The sequence below is a fragment of the Scyliorhinus torazame genome, chromosome 6 (assembly GCF_047496885.1).
Source record: "Scyliorhinus torazame isolate Kashiwa2021f chromosome 6, sScyTor2.1, whole genome shotgun sequence".
In the NCBI taxonomy this organism is placed as follows: domain Eukaryota; kingdom Metazoa; phylum Chordata; class Chondrichthyes; order Carcharhiniformes; family Scyliorhinidae; genus Scyliorhinus; species Scyliorhinus torazame.
The window spans coordinates 268264182-268283049 of record NC_092712.1 but is presented as its reverse complement, the minus strand read 5'-3'; the positions used below and the strand labels follow the sequence as shown (position 1 = coordinate 268283049).

Genomic DNA, 18868 nt, shown 5'->3' with positions numbered 1-18868 from the left:
CTCGAACAGGTTTTAGAACAGACCGACAAACTTCCCCCAAGTATCCAGGAAGCCTTCCTCTGACCCTCGGGAGGCGTACTTAATCTTCTCCAGGTGGAGAAATTCCGAAAGGTCAGCGAGCCAGTCTGCAGCTGTGGGTGGTGCTGCCAATTGCCAGCCGAGCAGGATTCTCCGGCGTGCGATTAGGGAAGCGAAAGCAAGGGCTTTGGCCCCTTTCCCCATCTGTAACTCTGGCTGCTCCGAAACTCCGAAGATTGACACTATTGGGCATGGCTTCACCCTCACCCCCACAACCTTGGACATTGCCTCGGAGAAGGCTGTCCAGAACCCAGCAAGCTTGGGGCAAGCCCAAAACACGTGGGTGTGGTTGGCCGGGCCCCTCTGGCACCGCTCACATTTGTCCTCCACCTCCGGGAAGAACCTGCTCATTCGGGTTCTGGTCAGGTGCGCTCTGTGCACTACTTTGAGCTGCATTAGGCTTAGCCTTGCGCAGGAGGAGGTAGAGTTCACCCTGCTCAGTGCTTCGCTCCAGAGTCCCCATCCTACCTCTGTCCCCAGTTCGTCCTCCCATTTTTGTCTGATCTCGTCCAGTGGAGTCCGGGCTCTGGCCAGTAGCTGTCTGTATATTATCCCACATAGCCCCCCCCTTCTCGTTGCTTGTGCCTATCAGGTCCTCTAGTAGTGTGCTTTCTGGGGCCCCAGGGCACCCCACTGTCTCTTTGCGGAGGAAGTGTTTTATTTGGAGGTGTCTCATTTCCTGTCCTTTTGCTAGCCTCCACTTCCTCGTCAGTTTGACTAGTGTCGCCAGTCTGTGCCCTACATAGAAGTCCCCGACTGTCAATGTGCCTCCATCCCGCCTCCATCTTTTGAAGGTGGTATCTAGCATTGCTGAGGGGAATCTGTGATTGCCGCAGATGAGGGCCATGGGGAACATTTTAGTTATCCCGAAGTGTTGTCTGAGCTGGGTTCATGTTCTCAGCGTGGCCGCTACCACTGGGCTTGTTGTGTATCTTGTTGAGGGGGGTGGGAGTGCTACTGTAGCCAGGGCCCGGAGGGTCGTTCTTTTACAGGATGCCTCCTCCATTTGTACCCAATCTGTGTCAGGTTCTTGTACCCATCCCCTCACTCTTTCTGCTGTTGCTGCCCAGTGGTCGTATTGTAGGTTTGGTAAGGCCAAGCCCCCTTTGATTTTCCTTCTTTGCAGTGTCTGTTTTGGGATTCTCGGGTTCTTCCCCCCCCCCCCCCCCACACACACACAAACGCCATGATTAGACTGTCTACGTTTTGGAAAAAGGCCTTGGGGATGAAGATCGGAATGGATCTAAACAGGAAGAGGAACCTTGGCAGTATGTTCATCTTGATCGTACGCACTCCCCGCCAGGGAGAGTGGGAGCGAGCCCCACCTTTGAAGGTCTCTTCTTACTTCCTCCACCAGGCTGGTCAGGTTCCACTTGTGGATCTGTGTCCAGTCTCTGGCTATCTGGATCCCCAGGTAGCGGAATCTGTTCTGGGCTGTTTTGAACGGGAGCCCCTCCAGCTCTCTCCCTCCCCCGTTTGTGTTCACTGGGATAGCCTCGCTTTTGCCCAGGTTAAGTTTGTAGCCCGAGAAGGTTCCAAACTCTTTCAGCATATGCAGAATTGCCTTCTGTCCCTCCTGTGGCTTTGAGACATAGAGGAGCAGGTCATCTGCATAGAGTGAGACTCTGTGCTCTCTGTCTCCTCTCCGGATTCCCTTCCAGCTTTTTGTGTCCCGCAGGGCTATCGCCAGGGGTTCGATGGCTAGCGCGAGCAAGAGTGGGGACAGGCGGCAGCCCTGTCTTGTTCCTCTCTGCAGCTGGAAGTATTTAGAGCTGGTGGTGTTCGTTCGGACGCTCGCTTTGGGAGCGTTGTACAAGACTCTCACCCAGGCGGTGAACCCCGCTCCTCGCCCAAACCGTTCCAGTACCTCGAGGAGGTATTTCCATTCGACTCTGTCGAAGGCCTTTTCTGCGTCCAGGGAGACGATCACCTCTGGTGTTCTCTCCCCAGAGGGGGTCATTATTACGTTCAGCAGCCGCCTGATGTTCGCTGTGAGCTGCCTACCCTTGACAAAGCTGGTTTGGTCCTCTGCGACCACCTCTGGTACACAGCCCTCCAGCCTTTTGGCCAGGGCCTTTGCGAGTATTTTTGCATCCACGTTCAGCAGTGAAATGGGTCTGTATGATCCGCATTCCGTCAGGTCTTTATCTTTTTTGGGTATCAGTGAAATTGTGGCCTGCGCTAGCGTTGGGGGCAGGGTGCCCCTTGCCAGTGAGTCCGCGAACATGTCCCTTAGGTGTGGGGCCAGGACTGGTGCAAATGTTTTGTAGAAGTCCGCCAGGAACCCATCGGGTCCCAGTGCCTTCCCCGCCTGCATGGAGCTGATGCTCTCCATGATTTCTCCCAGGTCTATTGGTGCTTCCAGCTCCGCCCGCCTGTCTTCCCCCACAAATGGTAGTTCCAGTCCGTCTAGGAACAGTTTCATCCCCGCGTCCCCGTTGGGAGGCTCGGAGGTGTACAGTCCCCGGTAGAAGGTCACAAATGCCCGATTGACCTCCTTTGGTTCTGTCACCAGTCTGCCTCTGCTATCCTTTACCTGCGCTATTTCCCTTGTGGATGCCTGCTTTCTCAGCTGGTGAGCCAATAGGCGGCCAGCCTTGTCTCCGTGTTCGTAGAAGGTCCCCCGTGTCTGACGGAGGTGGTACACTGCTTTGCTGGTGGATAGCAGGTTAAAGTTCATTTGCAGCCTTTTCCTCTCCGCCAGCAGCACTACGGTCGGGGCTTCGGAGTATTTTCTGTCGACTTCCGGGATGGAGTCCACCAGTTGTTGCCTGGCCACCCTCTCTTCCCTATCTGTGCTTGCCTTGTAGGCTATGATCTCTCCTCTAATTATGGCCTTCAGTGCCTCCCAGAACATGGAGGGTGAGACCTCCCTGTTTTGGTTGTTACTCACGTAGTCGCCTATGGCCCGCGATGTTTTCTGACAGAAGGCCTTGTTGGCCAGGAGGTCCGTGTCCAGCCTCCATGTGGGGCGCTGGGCACGGCCTGTCTCCAACCTCACATCCATATAGTGTGGAGCGTGGTCAGAGATAACGATCGCGGAGTACTCCGTTCCCGTGATCCCTGAATTTCCCCACTGCAAAGAAGTCGATATGGGTGTATACCTTGTGTACTTGTGAGAAGTATGAAAATTCCTTCTCTCCCGGGTGCAGGAACCTCCATGGGTCCACCCCCCCCCCCCCCCCATCTGCTCCATAAATGCTCCTAGTTCTCCCTGTTCTGGAGTTTGTTCGGTCAGTCAGTGGGTCCAGCACGCAGTTAAAGTCGCCCCCCATAATCAGTCGGTGTGTGTCAATGTTGGGGATTTCCGCCATGGTCTTCTTTATGAATTCTGTGTCGTCCCAGTTGGGAGCGTACACATTTACCAGTACAACCGGTGCCCCTTCCAGGACACCGCTGACCATGACGTACCGTCCCCCTGGGTCCGTAACTGCCTTGGTTTCCGTAAACCTCGTCCTCTTACTAATTTATATTGCTACTCCCCTCGCCCTCATGCCATAGCATGAGTGGTATGTCTGTCCCACCCAGCCCTTCATTACCAGCCGTCGGTCCTTCTCCCTCAGGTGCGTCTCTTGTAGGTAGATTATGTCTGCTTTCAGGCTTCTTAGGTGGGTGAAGACTCTGGATCTTTTGACCGGGCCGTTGAGTCCCCTTACGTTCCAGGTAACAATCCTGGTGAGGGGTTTTTGACCCCCCCCGGTCATGCGGGGTCACCCATACTTACCTGGTGGATGCGCCCCTGCCCTCCGGCGTCTCCCTTCGTTAGGGGGCCGTACAAAATGGCCACGGTCACCGCTCTCACCATGAGGTCGGGCCCCAGGGCTCCGGGGTTTCCTTTTGTCTAGGGGGCACCCACCATGGCCGCCAGCTGTGTGTACGCCACGTGGCTGCGCCCCTGCACTCCAGGGTCTCCCTTCGTCTTGAAGCCCTCCCGAGTGGCTGTTTGTGGCACCATCTTGGTTCCTCGCCCTGCTCCATGCCTGCCAAGGCCTGTGTTCGTGCTGCTTATCTGCCTCACCCTTCCCTTTGCTTCTCTTTTGTTCTGCGCTCTCCCCCCCCCTTAGTCCCTGCTCCTCTGTCCCCCCCCCCCGTGTTCTTCCCCCCCCCCCTTATGCCCTGCCCCCCCTTCTCTCTGTACCAGGCGCACCCTCTCCCCTGAGAAGCATGCCGTGGCCCTCCTTTCTTCCTGCCCTCCCGTGTTAGCCCTCCTCGCTAGCACGGTGGCCCCCCTCCCAGCACTTGTCCTGCTCTGGTCCTGTTTTACCTTCCTTTTGCTAGCCCTTGTCTCGCCCTCCTGTCCGCCTTTTTCACCCTCATTCACCTTGCTTCGCTCCCCGCCATTGCATTGAGAGATGGAACGAGCCCGGGAACGAGTCAGCACAGTCCCGCACAGTGCACCAAACACGTGTGTACAGTTTGTGATCGTATTGTCTCTGTTTGCGGTCTGCCCTCTGCTCTTTGTTCCGATTCTTCCTTTCTTTTCCATCCCCGTCGCTTTCATGATGGCCATTGTGGCTGTCCCTCCCCCAGTTTGTTTGCTCTAACGAACTCCTCCGCTGCCGCTGGGGTGTTAAAAAACAGCTCCTTCCCCTCAGATGTTACCCAGAGTTTGGCCAGGAATAACATCCCAAATTTCACATTACTTTTGTGGAGTGCTGATTTGGCCCTGTTGAATTCAGCCCTTCTTTTGGCCAGGTCCGCCCCAATGTCCTGGTACACCCTTATGGTCTTCCCTTTCCATGTGCTCGCTTTCGTCTGCCGGGCCCACTTTAGGTTTTTTTTCCCTGTCTTGGAACCTGTGCAGCTTCACGATAATCGCTCTGGGCTGCTCCCCGGCTTGGGCCTGGGTCGGAGTGACCTGTTGATTTCTGGGGGGTTTGGAAACTTCTCCCTTCCCACTAGCTTGCCCAGCATTTGGGTGACTTAGCCTGTTGGATCTCTGCCCTCCATCCCCTCTGGCAGACCCACTATTTTAACATTCTGCCGTCTGGACCTACTTTCCTGGTCCTCCACTTTCCCTCTTGGGCTCCCCTGGGTCGTTACCAGCCTTTTCACCTCGGTTTCTTGAGTTACCATCCTGTCGCTCTGGTCCGAGGCGGCCCTCTCCAACTCCTGAATAGTTTTCTCCTGCACCTCCACCTTCCTTTCCAGGCCATTGATAGTTCGCTGCATTTTTTCTGTTGTCTCCGTCAGCAATTCCTTCATCATTGTGTGGAGCTCCGTCCTGAGTGCCTCCCTCATGGCATTTATCTCCGATTTTATCTCCTCCTTTATGGCGTTTATTCCCGTTTTCAGCACACTTCTCCATTCCTCCCCCTGTGCGCGTGAGGGGGGGGGGGGGATGGTCGCCGCCTCCTGTTCCTGCTCCGCTGCTCGGCTCGCCAGCTTTTCCGCTTCCTGATTCGCCTGAACCTCCGTCTTGCCCCTTGGGGTCATCTGCCTGCGCTGCCACAGCTCCTGCTTTTTTCCTTCGCCTTCGCTGATGTTCCTTCTTACATCTCGCCGTTCCCCAATTTATTATTTGGAGGCATATTTCTGTCTGTTCCTTTCTCTTTTTTTCCTGGGTTTTGGTGCGAAAAAGAAATTCTCTTTTTTTTTTTGTTCTTCCCCCAAAGAAAAAAAAAACCCCAAGGTTTTTTTTAAATCCTTTTAAAAACGATTTTTTTTTTTTTAGAAAAAGGGATTTTTTTTTGAAAGTTTTTGTTTCCTTTTTTTAAAAAAGATTTTGCAGGAGAGGAACAAGGAAGGTTGAATTTTAAAATTCCTATTTTGTTCTTGTGATCCTCTCCGTGCTCCGACTTTCAGGCCGTTTCTGAGCGATCCCCACTCCTTCTCCACGTGCAGCTCACTGGGACCAGTCTCTCTTCTTTTTCTCTCCTTTTCCTGCTCCGTGGGACAGAGTTTTGGCGCCTGGGCAGGACCGAATTCGCGGGGCCTAAAGGATTTTTTTTTTTTGTTGAAGCTTCCCCGGGAAAACCCCCCCAAAAAAGCCGCGATTTTGTGGCTGTACGGGAGCGTCTTTTGCTCGATGTTCTTAAAAATTGGGATGAATTGTTAAGTTACCTTCCAGAGGAAAAACGAACTGACTTGAAAGAGATGTTGATATCACATGGACAAGTTTGTAGAGATAAATTGGGAAGTACTAAAATGGCTATACATGATGTAGATGTGAGAAATGCTGTTCCTATCAAACAACATCCATATCGACTTAATCCTTTAAAATTGGCACAGGTTAACAGAGATTGAGAGTATGCTTAAAAATTGCATAATTGAAGTGGGTTGCAGCCAATGGAGCTCACCCATAGCGATGGTACCTAAACCAGACGGTACCCAACGGTTGTGTGTGGACTATCGAAAGGTGAATGCAGTTACAAGAACGGACTCTTATCCTATTCCACGTTTGAGGGATTGCATTGAGAAATTGGGACAATCTGCTTTATTTTCAACTTCCGGACATGGAAAGAACATTTAAAACATCGTATGGAGTTCTTCGATCAACTTCGGGAGGCGGGTTTGGTGATGAACCTAGCCGAAATTGAATTTGGAGAAGCCCAAATCACTTTCCTTGCTGAGTTTCCTATACCCTCAAGACGAAGGGAAATAATGTGATCTCCTAGCATGAATGAATTTGATCAAACAGTTGTGCAAACGTTTTGTGGCGTGATTTCTCCACTGATGGACTTGCTAGAGAAACCTAAAAAATGTCAATGGACAGCGGACTTTTAACAGGCATTTGACTGCCTGAAAGCTGTGACCACCAATGTTCCTGTATTGGAGAATTGCAAGGGACTCTGTGGTCAGATTGAACTAAATTATCTGATTCTAAAGAGAAATGCCGAGGAGTAGAGGAATGGATGGATCGTGCAGAGAATTTATTCAAAGAGACTGTCAATCGAGAAGGATTTTGATTGAAGGAAGAAGAACAAAGAAAAATGGACTATACCTGTTTGCATGTGTTGTTTTTTTTCAAAACGAAAAGGTATATTTACTGTGTACATTTCTTAGTGGATGGTGAAAAATGAAAACATCTTGAAGTAGATGGTTTATTTTTTTTTCTTGGGGGGAGGTGTCATGTAAGAGTACCTTTAAGACATGGATGTTTAAGCAATGTACCTTTAAGAAAACAGTGATGTCAGAGAGTGGGTAGAGCTGAGGTCAGGTCAGCCATTTTGCAGTTTTAGTTTTGCAGTTTCAAAAGCAGCTTGTGTGTGTCTGTGTTTTGCAGTGAGCTGGATCTCTGCCATCAAAGACCATCTCTGGATCATTTGGGTGATTTAAACTCATAATAGTAAAACCTTTAACCTGATGTGATTTTGTTTAAAGGTGTTAAGTCTCTTGGAAGGAACATATTAAGGAATTATTTACTGTTGCAATATTTTCTGAGTTATCTTTGAAGTAAGGGGTGTTAAGAGATCCAATGTTTATTTAAGATGTTAAGTTGAGTTCATGGAATAAACAGTGTTTTGTGTTTAAAAACCCAAGTGTCCATAATTGTAATCCCACACCTAGGGAACAAGCCGTGTGCTAGGAAAAGCAACAAATCCATTAAAGGGAGAGGTAGGTTGAACTCCATGATACATTTTGGGGTTCTGAAAACGCCCCGCCCATAACACAGTCAAAGCAACCCCAGGTCCCATCAGTATTTCCTGGAACATAATGATGTTATAATCAATTAACCCTCTTTCGAAAACTCCCCAGTTCATCCTGGTGTTAAATGGGATATCACACAAAAAGAAATGCATTTTTCCCCAAAGCACACGATCATCTCAATTCCTACCAAATTTCCACGTATTGTGGGCGCAAATTTCCAGCCTCAGCCCGCTCTCGTTCAAACGAAACTAGGCCGGTGAAGAGTAGGAGAGGCCAAAAACGAAAACCACGCCAGGTGCCAGTTTACGATACAACGGTCCGCTCCCGAAGACAAAATTGGGATCTCGCCTTAGCATGACAAGAAACCAATTATCACCACTTAAGCCCTATTTCCATACAATTAACAGAAGCGACGCCATATCCAACAGCCTCCCATCATACATCGGCCTCCCCAACAAGTGGTCACGCTAGCGCCGATTAGAACTCCTTGTAAAAAATGTGAACCAGGCGGAAGGGGTTCTGTGGGAAGCCATGGAGGTGTGCAGCCATCTTTGCTCACAGGCAAAGAACTCGGTGCACTGGGCTTGCCACCCCAGTGGTCGGCAGGGGGTGGGGGACCCGCCGCAGAGGTGGGCCGCCTTGGGAGGTGGGGGGGCGCAACCACACATGGCACCACTATGCCAATCACTGGATCATATGTATCCATTCAGGGGCAAATCCTTGTCCCTGCCCGTCTGCCCCACAAACCATCCATAACCCCACTGACTGCCGAGGTCTCTCACCATGTGGTTGAAAGCTGTTGTTAATAGGAAATTGGCAATCGTTGTTTACAGAATTTACAGTGTAGAAGGAGGCCATTCGGCCCATCGAGTCTGCACCGGCTCTTTGAAAGAGCACCCCACCAAGCCCACACTCCCACCCCATCCCCATAACCCAGTAACCCCACCCAACACTAAGGGCTATTTTGGACACTAAGGGCAATTTTAGCATGGCCAATCCACCTAACGTGCACATCTTTGGACTGTGGGAGGAAACCGGAGCACCTGGAGAACACCCACGCACACACGGGGAGAACGTGCAGACTCAGCTCAGACAGTGACCCAGTGGGGAATTGAACCTGGGACCCTGGAGCTATGAAGCAATTGTGCTAACCACTATGCTACCGTGCTGCCCGGTTGTTAAGTGAGTCTCTCACACATTCCAAGTGGATTCCTGTGGGTTGGCGGACCATGTAGCATGTGGGAATCGTGGTTAAGTGAGCACCTCATAGGGCGGCACGTGGTGCAGTGGCTAGCACTGGGACTGCAGCGTTGAGGATCTGGGTTCGAATTCCTGTCCTGTATCTCTGTCTGTGTGGAGTTTGCACATTTTTCCCGTGTCTGCGTGGGTTTCATCCCCACAACCCAAAGATGCGCAGGTTCGGTGGATTGGCCACAGTACGTTGCCCCGTAATTGGGAGATAAAATAATTGGGCACTCTAAATTTATTTTTTATAAAGTGATCACCTCACACATCCCAAGTGGATTCCTGTGGATGGGCAGACCATTGGAACAGAGGGGCAGCTGGTTCGAGCCCCGGCTGCCCCTGCATAATCCGGCTCTGCCAGCCCTGGAGGCTCCCCAACACCTGCCGCCCCCTCCATAACCCACTTACGAATCATCGCCACGTTTGCTGCCCAGTAGTAGCTCCCTAGGTTTGGCAGCGCCAGCCCTCCTCGGTCCCTACTGCGCTCCAAGTACCCCCCTACTGCGCTCCAAGTACCCAAGTTGACAGGTTTATGTTGCATCCCTCCCGTCTAGGGGGTGTTGCAGAGCTTCAAACACCAGCTGCCGGAAGCAGGAAGTCAAGTAACTTCTAACCAATAAAATGTTCCTGAGCTCACACCCTGTAAACTTGGTACTGGGAAGAGTCCGATGCAAGTAACTTTTCAGGAGTACAGGTACTTGCATGTTTCGCCATAATTCATTCTAAAAGATAACTTTGTGGGAACATGTGAGGCGATCAGCATTCTGGAGAAAATCACAGAATTGCTAAGGCGCAGAGAAGGACACTATTCGCCAACATTGTCTGCACCGGTTCTCCAAATGAGCATTACAGCTTAGTGTCACCCTTCTCCCCGCCCCCCCCTGCGCGTTGTTTATAGGAATGTCTTATTAATTTACTGTAAAGGAATGACTTTAATTCTGCCAATTGGGTGTGATGACCAGATACAAGCTGCTGATAAAATCACTGCCCTGTGCGCTGCAGTGTGAAGCCGGGCACCTGCCCCCGCCTCAAATGGGAAAGTTTGCGGATCGACCCTGCCATTTTAGTTTCAAAGTTTGTTGCTATGTGGATCCATTTTTCTAATTTTTTTCCCCCACCTTCTGCCGAGTTTCCTGGGCCGATGCTTTATTTTGGCGCCTCTGGTCGGAAATGCAATCTGGACACCTGCTGCCTGCCCCCCTTTCTGCCATTCCGTTAGCCAACTCGATTCACAGAGAAGGCGAAGTGAGTCACCCATTGCGACAGGGTCAATAGGAAACATAAAATTTCACCAGCGTTATGGAGTTTTTTGTTGTTGTTGGAGAAACTCCAGAGACAAAAACAGGAAATGCTGGACGATTTCAGCTGGCCTGACAGCCTCTGTGGAGAGGGAGAACAGAGCTAACGTTGGGAGTCTGGATGCTGCAAGACATTTAAAAAAAACATTTCTCTGGCTCTCACCCCACTTTTATCGGGTGCCAATGTATTGAGAAAGATGGGGATCCTTCTCTTCCCGATGAAGCCTGCTCCAGAGGACGACAATCGCAGAGTCATGCAGCACAGCTTACCGATTTAGTGCTACTCGCCGGGTTTGCTCAATAACCTTGCAGATCAACTATCCTCAGATACATGTGCAATTGCCGTTACAAGTTTCTATGAAGTCTGGTTCCACCGTCCTGACGTTTCTGGTCATAACAAACCAGCCTTTCCCATTGCTCTTTACATTTTTCGGGGGAATTTTAAAAAACATTTTAGAATGCCCAATTATTTTCTTCCCCCAATTAAGGGGCAATTTAGCATGGCCAATCTATCTACCATGCACATCTTTAGGTTTGTGGGGGTGAGACCCACGCAGACACGAGAGAACTCCACATGGACAGTGACCCGGGGCCGGGATCGAACCCGGGTCCTCTGCGCCAAGAGGCAGCAGTGCTGTCACCCTTTTGGGGGAATGTTAAGTGAAAAACTTGGGGTTGTTTCGCTGCTAGTTGGCAAAAGACCAGGTCCCGCCATTGGACTTATTCAATTTGAACTCCTGCAGTGAACAGGTCCCATTACGATGCTCGGTCTTGCCACTCTGAGGAAGTTACAACCCCAAAATTTTAGAATTAGATGATAGTTTGGTAAGATATTTATTCTTGGAATTAACCCTTCGAATTCCTTCACTTAAAATTCTCAAGCTCACATTCTGTCGCACTGTCACCTTAGCGTTTGCTTAATCATTTACATTATTGCAACGTAGTGAAGGCAAGTAAAACTGACAGTTTATCCATGATTACACAAATCAAAAGAAGAGATGAAAATAAATGGAAAAAGGTAACCTGGAGGTTGAGTTCAAAGTGTATTCAAGACTGAATCTCAGAACAGTTCTGAAATCCACCATGTACCAGGGTATTTTGGAAATGGTGATGCATATTGAGACAGGATTAATTAAAGACATCATAGTAAAGGATCCTTGAGGCAAGAGTGATCATAACACAATACAATTTCACATTCAGTTTGAGTGTGAGATATGTGCATGTGTTAAACTTAATGCTGTGTCTTAAATAAAGACAATTACAGGGGTATGAAGATAACTTGACTAAAGTAGACTGATAAATAGGTTAAAATGTGAAAAGCTAAAATGTCTGCAATGGCAGATATTTAAGGAGATATTTCATAACTCTCAACAAAGATATATTCCATTAAGGAAGACAGAACCTACCAGAAGGATGCAGCATCCGTGGCTATCTAAAGAAGTTCAAGATGATATCAAATTAAAATAAAAGGTATACAATGTTTTGAAGATTAGTAGGTTCTAAAAGATTGGGAAAGTTTTAAATTCAAACAAAGGATGACTAAAAAATGAATGAAAGAAAATTGGGAGTACGGGAGAAAGCTAGCAAGAAATATAAAAGCAGACACACTGTACAAGCTTCTACAAATATTTAATAAAGAAAAGAGAATCTAAAGTGAGCATATGTCCCTGAGAGGGGTGAGACTGGAGATTTAAAAATGTGAAATGGCAGAAGCTTTAAACAAGTGTTTTGTACCCGTCTTCACAACAGAAAATGATTAGTAGACAATCAAGAGGCAAGAGGGAGGACACGTGAAATTTAAAGCAATTACTATCACAAGAGAAAAATAAATGGAACACTAATGGGATGAAAGGCAGACAAGCCCTCTGGACCTGATGGCCTGTATCCTAGGCCTTAAAAGAAGAGACAGTGCATGCACTGCTTGTAATCTTGCAAAATTCCCTACATTCTGTAAAGGATGTAAAATGTAATACCTCTTTTCAAGAAAGGAGACAGAAAAGAGAAAACAATATGCCAGTTAGCTAAGCATCTTTCATGGTAAATTTTCTAGAATTCATTATTGAAAGAGGTAATAGCAGGACATTTTCGAAAATCATAATAGGCAGGGTCAACATGGTTTTGTTAAAGGAAAATCATGTTTGACATTCATTTGAGTTCTTTGAGACTGTAATAAGCAAGATGAATAAAGGGTGACCAGATGTTGTAATGTATTTTGATTTCGAAAGACATTTGATAAGGTGCCACATGATAAGATAAGAGTTTATGGTGTTTGGAGGTGATATTGATAGACGACTGGCTGATTCACAGGAAATAGTCAGGATGAGGGTCTTTTTCAGGATGACAAACTGTAACTAGTGGAGTACCACAGGGATTAGTGCTGAGCCTCGACTATATACAATCTATTTTAATGACAGGAATGAAGGGACCAACCGTACTGTAATCAAATTTGCAGACAATATGAAGATAGGTAGGAAAGCAAGCTGTGAGGAGGATACAAAGAGTCTTCAAATGCATAAAGATTGGTTAAGTGAGTGGGTTAAAAAATGGAAGATGGAGTATAATGCGGAAAAATGAGGTTGTCCACTTTGGCAGGAGGAATAGAAAAACAGAATATTATTTAATTGCAGAGAGACTGCAAAATGTTGTGGTACAGAGGTACCTGGATGTTCTTGTATATGATTCGTAAAGAGTTTGCCTGCAGATACCATAAGTAATTAGAAAGACAACTGGAATACTGGCTTTTATTGTAAGGAAGATGGAGTGTAAAAGTACAGAGGTCTTGCTACAACTGTACGGAGCATTGATGAGACTTCAGCATAGATCACCTTACTAAGGTGGGACAGACTTACGTTTGAAGCAATTCAAAAAAGGTTCACTATGCAGAATCCTGAAATGAGGGGTTTGTCTTCCGAGGAAAAGTTAAACAGGTGAGGTGAGTTATTTTTAAATTAGAGTATCCAATCCTTTTTTTTCCAATGAAGGGGCAATTTAGCGTGGCCAATTCACCTACCTGCACATCTTTTTGGGTTGTGGGGGTGAGACCCACACAGACACGGGGAGAATGTGCAAACTCCAAACGAATAATGACCTGGAGCCAGGATCGAACACAGGTCCTCAGCGCCATGAGGCAGCAGTGCTAACCACTGGGCCACCATGCCGCCCTGAGGTGCGATTGACATCAAGGCAGCATTTGTCTGAGCGTGGCATCAAGGAGCCCGAGTAAAATTAGGGTCAATGGAATCAGGGGAAAATGCTCTGCTGGTTGGAGTCATACCTGATACAAGAGAAAATGGTTATGGTTGTTGAAGGCCAATCATCCCAGTTCCAGGACATCACTGTCAAAGAGTTTTTCAGGGTAGTGTCCTAGGCCCAACAACCTTCAGCTGCTTCATCATTGACCTTCCTTCCGTCATAATGTCACAAGTGGGATGTTTACTGATGATTGTACAATGCTCAGCAATATTCATGATTCCTCCGGTACTGAAGCAGTCTATATCCAAATGCAACAAGACCTGGACAGTGACCTGGCTTGGGCTGACAAGTGGCAAGTAACATTCACACACACACAAGTGCCAGGTGTTATGGCCCCCTGGGCTAGTGCACGGTCAATCCCAGCTCCACTTGCCCCAGACTCGCTACACAGTTAAAATTCATAAACAATTCAAAGGAAAAATACCAAAATTCCTTGGCCCTTGGTTGTCCAATAACTATAGTCACCAGGTTTGTAAATTTAAACACGATCAATTTCATTAATAACAATAACTATATCATTCAATATAGACAGCAAATACAACAGGTTAACTATTTCATAAGCCCCCCCTTAATTCACCCCCAACCTCTCTCAATATATATATATACACGTACACATACAGACAAACAAAAAAAAAGGGAAAGGAGGGGTGTAAAAATAATGATAAAAGTAAAAAGATAAGAGTTTTTTTTTTAGATGGTTGTTTCTAGCACACCTTTCTTCAGTCTAGGTTTTCAGTTCAAGGTTTTCACTGTAGATTAATTCAGATGTACAGCTACGCAGCTATCCTGGAGAAAAACACAGGGGGTGGGGGAGGGGGAAGAGAGAGAGAGCAGCGTCTTTCCTCTGCGCATTCAGGACTCCAAGTCTCCTTCCCCTGGTGCTCTGAAAATCATCCCACTCAGGCTGGATCCAATCACCGCCTGTTACCTTCATTACCAGAATACGGCCTTTTGACCAATTCATTGGCCACCAATCAAACCGAGTCCCACTGAACTCTCGGGTGCTGAAAAATCTGAGTTCTGCTGTTCAAAAGTTAGTACGGTGTTCACATTTATAACTTTTGAGTTATTTTTTTCTCCTGCTCGACTTGAAGGTATGTGTCTATTAAGCATCCTTGGATCAAAATGTTAACAGCAAAAATAAAGGAAGGGGAAATAAGGGAATTAATAGGAAGTGTCCTTACCCAGGCAATAACCATCTCCAACAAGAGAGAATCTAACCATCTTCCCTTGACATTCAATGGCATTACCATTGCTGAATCCCCCATTACCAACACCCTGGAGGTTACCGTTGACCAGAAACCGTCAGGAGTGTGATGGAATACTCCCCACCTGCCTGGATGAATACCGCTCCAACTATACTCAAGACGCTCGACACCATCTCGGACAAAGCAGCCCACTTGATTGGCACCCCTTCCACAAACATTCACTCCCTCCACCATCAACGCACAGTAGCAGTAGTGTGTATTATTTACAAGATGCACCACAGGAACTCACCAAGCAACACCTTACAAACCCACGACTACTACCAACTAGAAGGACAAGGGTAGCAGATACATGGGAACACCACCACTGGGATGTTCCCCTCCAAGTCACTCACCATCCTGACTTGGAAAAATCATCATAGAATTTACAGTGCAGAAGGAGGCCATTCGGCCCAGCAAGTCTGCACCGGCTCTTGGAAAGAGCACTCTACCCAAGGTCAACACCTCCACCCTATCCCCATAACCCAGTAACCCCACCCAACACTAAGGGCAATTTTGGACACTAAGGGCAATTTATCATGGCCAATCCGCCTAACCTGCACATCTTTGGACTGTGGGAGGAAACCGGAGCACCCAGAGGAAACCCACGCACACACGGGGAGGATGTGCAGACTCCGCACAGACAGTGACCCAAGCCGGAATCGAACCTGGGACCCTGGAGCTGTGAAGCAATTGTGCTATCCACAATGCTACCGTGCTGCCCTATCTAATATGTCTAATGTCTAATATCTAATAAATATGTCGCTGTTCCTTCAGTGTCACTGGGTCAAAATCCTGGAACTCCCTCCTAACAGTGTTATGGGTGTATCTACACTACAGAGATTGCAGCAGTTCAATAAATCAGCTCACCACCACCTTCTTAAGGGAAAGTAGGGAGATGCAATAAATTCTGGCCTAGCCAGCGACGCGCACATCCCATAAATTAAAACAAAGAGGTGGGCTTATACACATTGGAATTTGGAGAATGAGTTTATTGAAATATATAAGATTCTGAGGGAGCTTGACAAGGTGATACTGAAAGGATGTTTTCCCTTATGAAGAAATTTAGAACCAGGGGCACAGTTTTTAAAAAAGAGGTCTCCGATTTAAGATGACGATGAAGGGGAATTTCTTCTTTTTGTGATATGGTACGAATTAAGTATGGCATGATGGGAAAACTGGTCAATGGGAAGACTGGTCAAAATGTTTGATACAATGTAAGAAAGACTGAACTACTCATTCCAGCTCACCAGGCCCAGGTAAAGAATGCTCACAGTTCACCAGACCCCTGTAAGAAATGCTGCCCTAACCATTTCAGACTGTAAGACTGATAAGGCCAACATTGCATAACTTGAAGTCTGAAAAGATCAGCGAAGGGTAGAGTGTGGGGCAAGGTAAAGTGGGGGGGGGGGGGAATTAGGAATTAGATAATAGTTAACCAGTTGTATTTGCTGCATATTTTCTTATAGTTCTTATTATTAAAAAGTAATTGTGGTTAAATTTACAAACCTGGTGACTGTAATTATTGAGCAGCCAAGGGACAAAGACCTTGGGTATTTTTCTACGAATTATTGGTTAATTCAATTGAGTTTCGACTATGTGTCAAGTGAGGCTGGAGTTGGCTGCACACTAGCCCAGCTGTGTCGTAACAATAGTGAAAGGATTCTTAGGTTGCTACTTTAAGTAAATACCTGTTTTCTTAAAAGCATTATTAAAACACTCTATCCACCCAACAGTTTTATATTATGAGTATTAGATAGCATTATAATTAAGTTGGCACGCAGTTCCTTGATTACCAATCCATTTGAAAATGTGTCTTTCAGCCAAGAAAGTTTGATTGAACCCATGGAGCCCTGGTATAATTCTGGTGAAAATGCACAAAATTCATTTCAAGGCCAGTATGTACTATGGGGCCCAGAACCTTGTGAAGTGCAGTACTCATAATCTGGTCTAATCAGGACTTTACATAGTTGTAGCAAAAATGTTCTCCCTGTTCTATTTTATCCCTCCAGCTATAAAGTTGACATTTCATTAGCCTTTGTGATTTTTTTTGGTATTTGACCGCTACAATTTACTGATGTGTGTCCGTGTACCTGTGGGCCTCCACTGTTCCAAGCTTTCCACCATTTAATAAAAGATCAGATCCATCCTTTTTGGTCCAAAATGGATGACATCATACTTGCCTGCATTGAAATCCATTTGCTACAGTTTTGCCTGCTTCATCTAACAAAGTTTCTTTACTATTTTAAGCCCCCATCTAAACTACATACCATGCCACCAATCATTCTATCATTGGCACACTTGGATAAAAGACTCTCTATAGTGTTAAGAAAGTCCGTAATAAATGTAATGAATCGTTAAGGCCCAGCACAGACCTTTGTGAGACATCACTAGTCACTTCCTTGCAATATGAGTACACTGTCATGATCCCGACTCTCATAACCAGGTCAATCATTTGCTTTCAATTCTGTAAGTTTATCAACCTTGTCAAATGCCTTCTAGAAGTTCAAATAAACTTCATCCTTAAGACATTTCCCTGTCTATTAAAAAGTTTGCATTTATAAAGCACTCTTCATGACCTCAGACCACCCCAAAGCATTCTACAGCCACTGGACTAATTTTGAAATGTAGGTCACTGTTAGAATGTAGGAAACGTGGCAGCCAGTTTGCAGGCAGCAATGTGAAAATCACCAGATAATTTTTTTCTAGGTATCGGTTGAGGGGCAGATTTGACCACGACACTAAGGTCAACTTCTCTGCTTTCCTTTAAAATGAAGCCATGGGAATACTTTGCTGCTACTTGAGTAGTACATGCTTGAGATGTATAAAATTATGAGTGGCATAGGTGGAATGGACAGGAATAAACTTTTCCCCTTGGTGGAGGGATCAATGACCAGGGGCCATAGATTTAAGCTAAGGGGTAGGACGTTTTGAGGGGATGATGAGGAAAAGCTTTTTCACTGAGAGAATGGTGGGAGTCTGGAACTCACTGACTGAAAGGGTGCTGGAGACTGAGACCCTCATAAACCCTTTAACAAGTGTTTAGATGTGCACTTGCGATGCCAAGGCATTCAAGGCCATGGGCCAAGTGCCAGAAAATGGGATTAGAATAATTAGCTGGTTATTTTGACCGGTGCGGTCACAAGGCCTTTTCAGTGCTGTAGACCACTATGACTCTTTGACCTGGTCTGAATGATGGCACCCCCCTTCAGTGTTCTTTCTATTGCAGTGAAATGTTAGTCAAGGCTATGTGTTCAAATCTCTGTGTTATGACTCTGAGGCCAGAATGCTACCAAAAGAGCAAATGGTTGGTATTACCCTCGAAATAGTTCAAATTTCTTTAGTTCCTAATTATGGAGTTCAATAATTTTCTCACAACAGATGTTAGACTAACTGTGGGAAGTCAGGAACACTTCCCAGTGTCCAAGGTGGCCACATGTGCCGGAAGTGTCTCCAGTTGCACCGACTCGAAATCCGCATTCGGGGCTGAAGCTGCGGCTGGAGTCACTGAGGAGCATCCACAAGGATGGGATCTTTGTGGATCGTATGTGCAGTGAGGTGGTCACGCTACAGGTAAAGAGTGCGCAAGCAGAAGGGGAATGTGTGACCGCCAGACAGAGCAAAAGCATTAAGCAGCTAGTGCAGGAGCCCTCTGGGTCCATCTCCCTCTCTAACAAGTTTTCCGTTTTGAATATTGCTGGAGGAGATGGTTTCTCAAGGTTTGCAGGAAGAGCCAAGTCTGTGGCACCACGTGTGGCTCAGCTACACATGGGGGGGGGGGGGGGGGGGGGGGGGTAGGGCAGGGAAGTAATTGAGTGGGAGAGCAACAATGACAGGGGAATCAATTGTAAGGGGAACAGATAGACATTTCTCTGGCCACAGAGAGGACACCAAGATGGTCTGTTACCTTTCTGGAGCCAGGGTCAAGAATGTCACTGAGTGGCTGTAGGATATTCTGAAGGGAGAGGGTGAACAGCCAGAGGTTGTGGTCCATATTGGTACCAATGATGTAGGTGAAACGAGGGATGGGATCATGACAGCAGAATATAGGAAGCTAGGAAATAAATTAAAAAGCAGAACCTCAAATGTAGTAATCTCAGGTTTACTCCCAGGGCCACGAGATCAGGAAGAGGAGAATAGACCAGATGAATGGGTGGCTGG

General features: G+C 47.1%; 1 protein-coding gene across 3 annotated transcripts in view; it reads left to right on the top strand.

The window, feature by feature from the left end:
• The first annotated feature begins 9474 nt into the window (after positions 1-9474).
• The window catches only part of LOC140425423 (probable thiopurine S-methyltransferase), a 72029-nt gene continuing 62635 nt past the window's right edge, over positions 9475-18868 (top strand). For 2 of the 3 annotated variants that reach the window (XM_072509691.1, XM_072509690.1), the window contains exon 1: positions 9475-9607. In XM_072509691.1, the coding sequence (XP_072365792.1) occupies positions 9582-9607 (26 nt within the window). In that variant the 5' untranslated portion in view covers positions 9475-9581. The remainder of the gene's footprint in view (positions 9608-18868) is intronic. The other variant, XM_072509693.1, reaches the window with a different exon arrangement.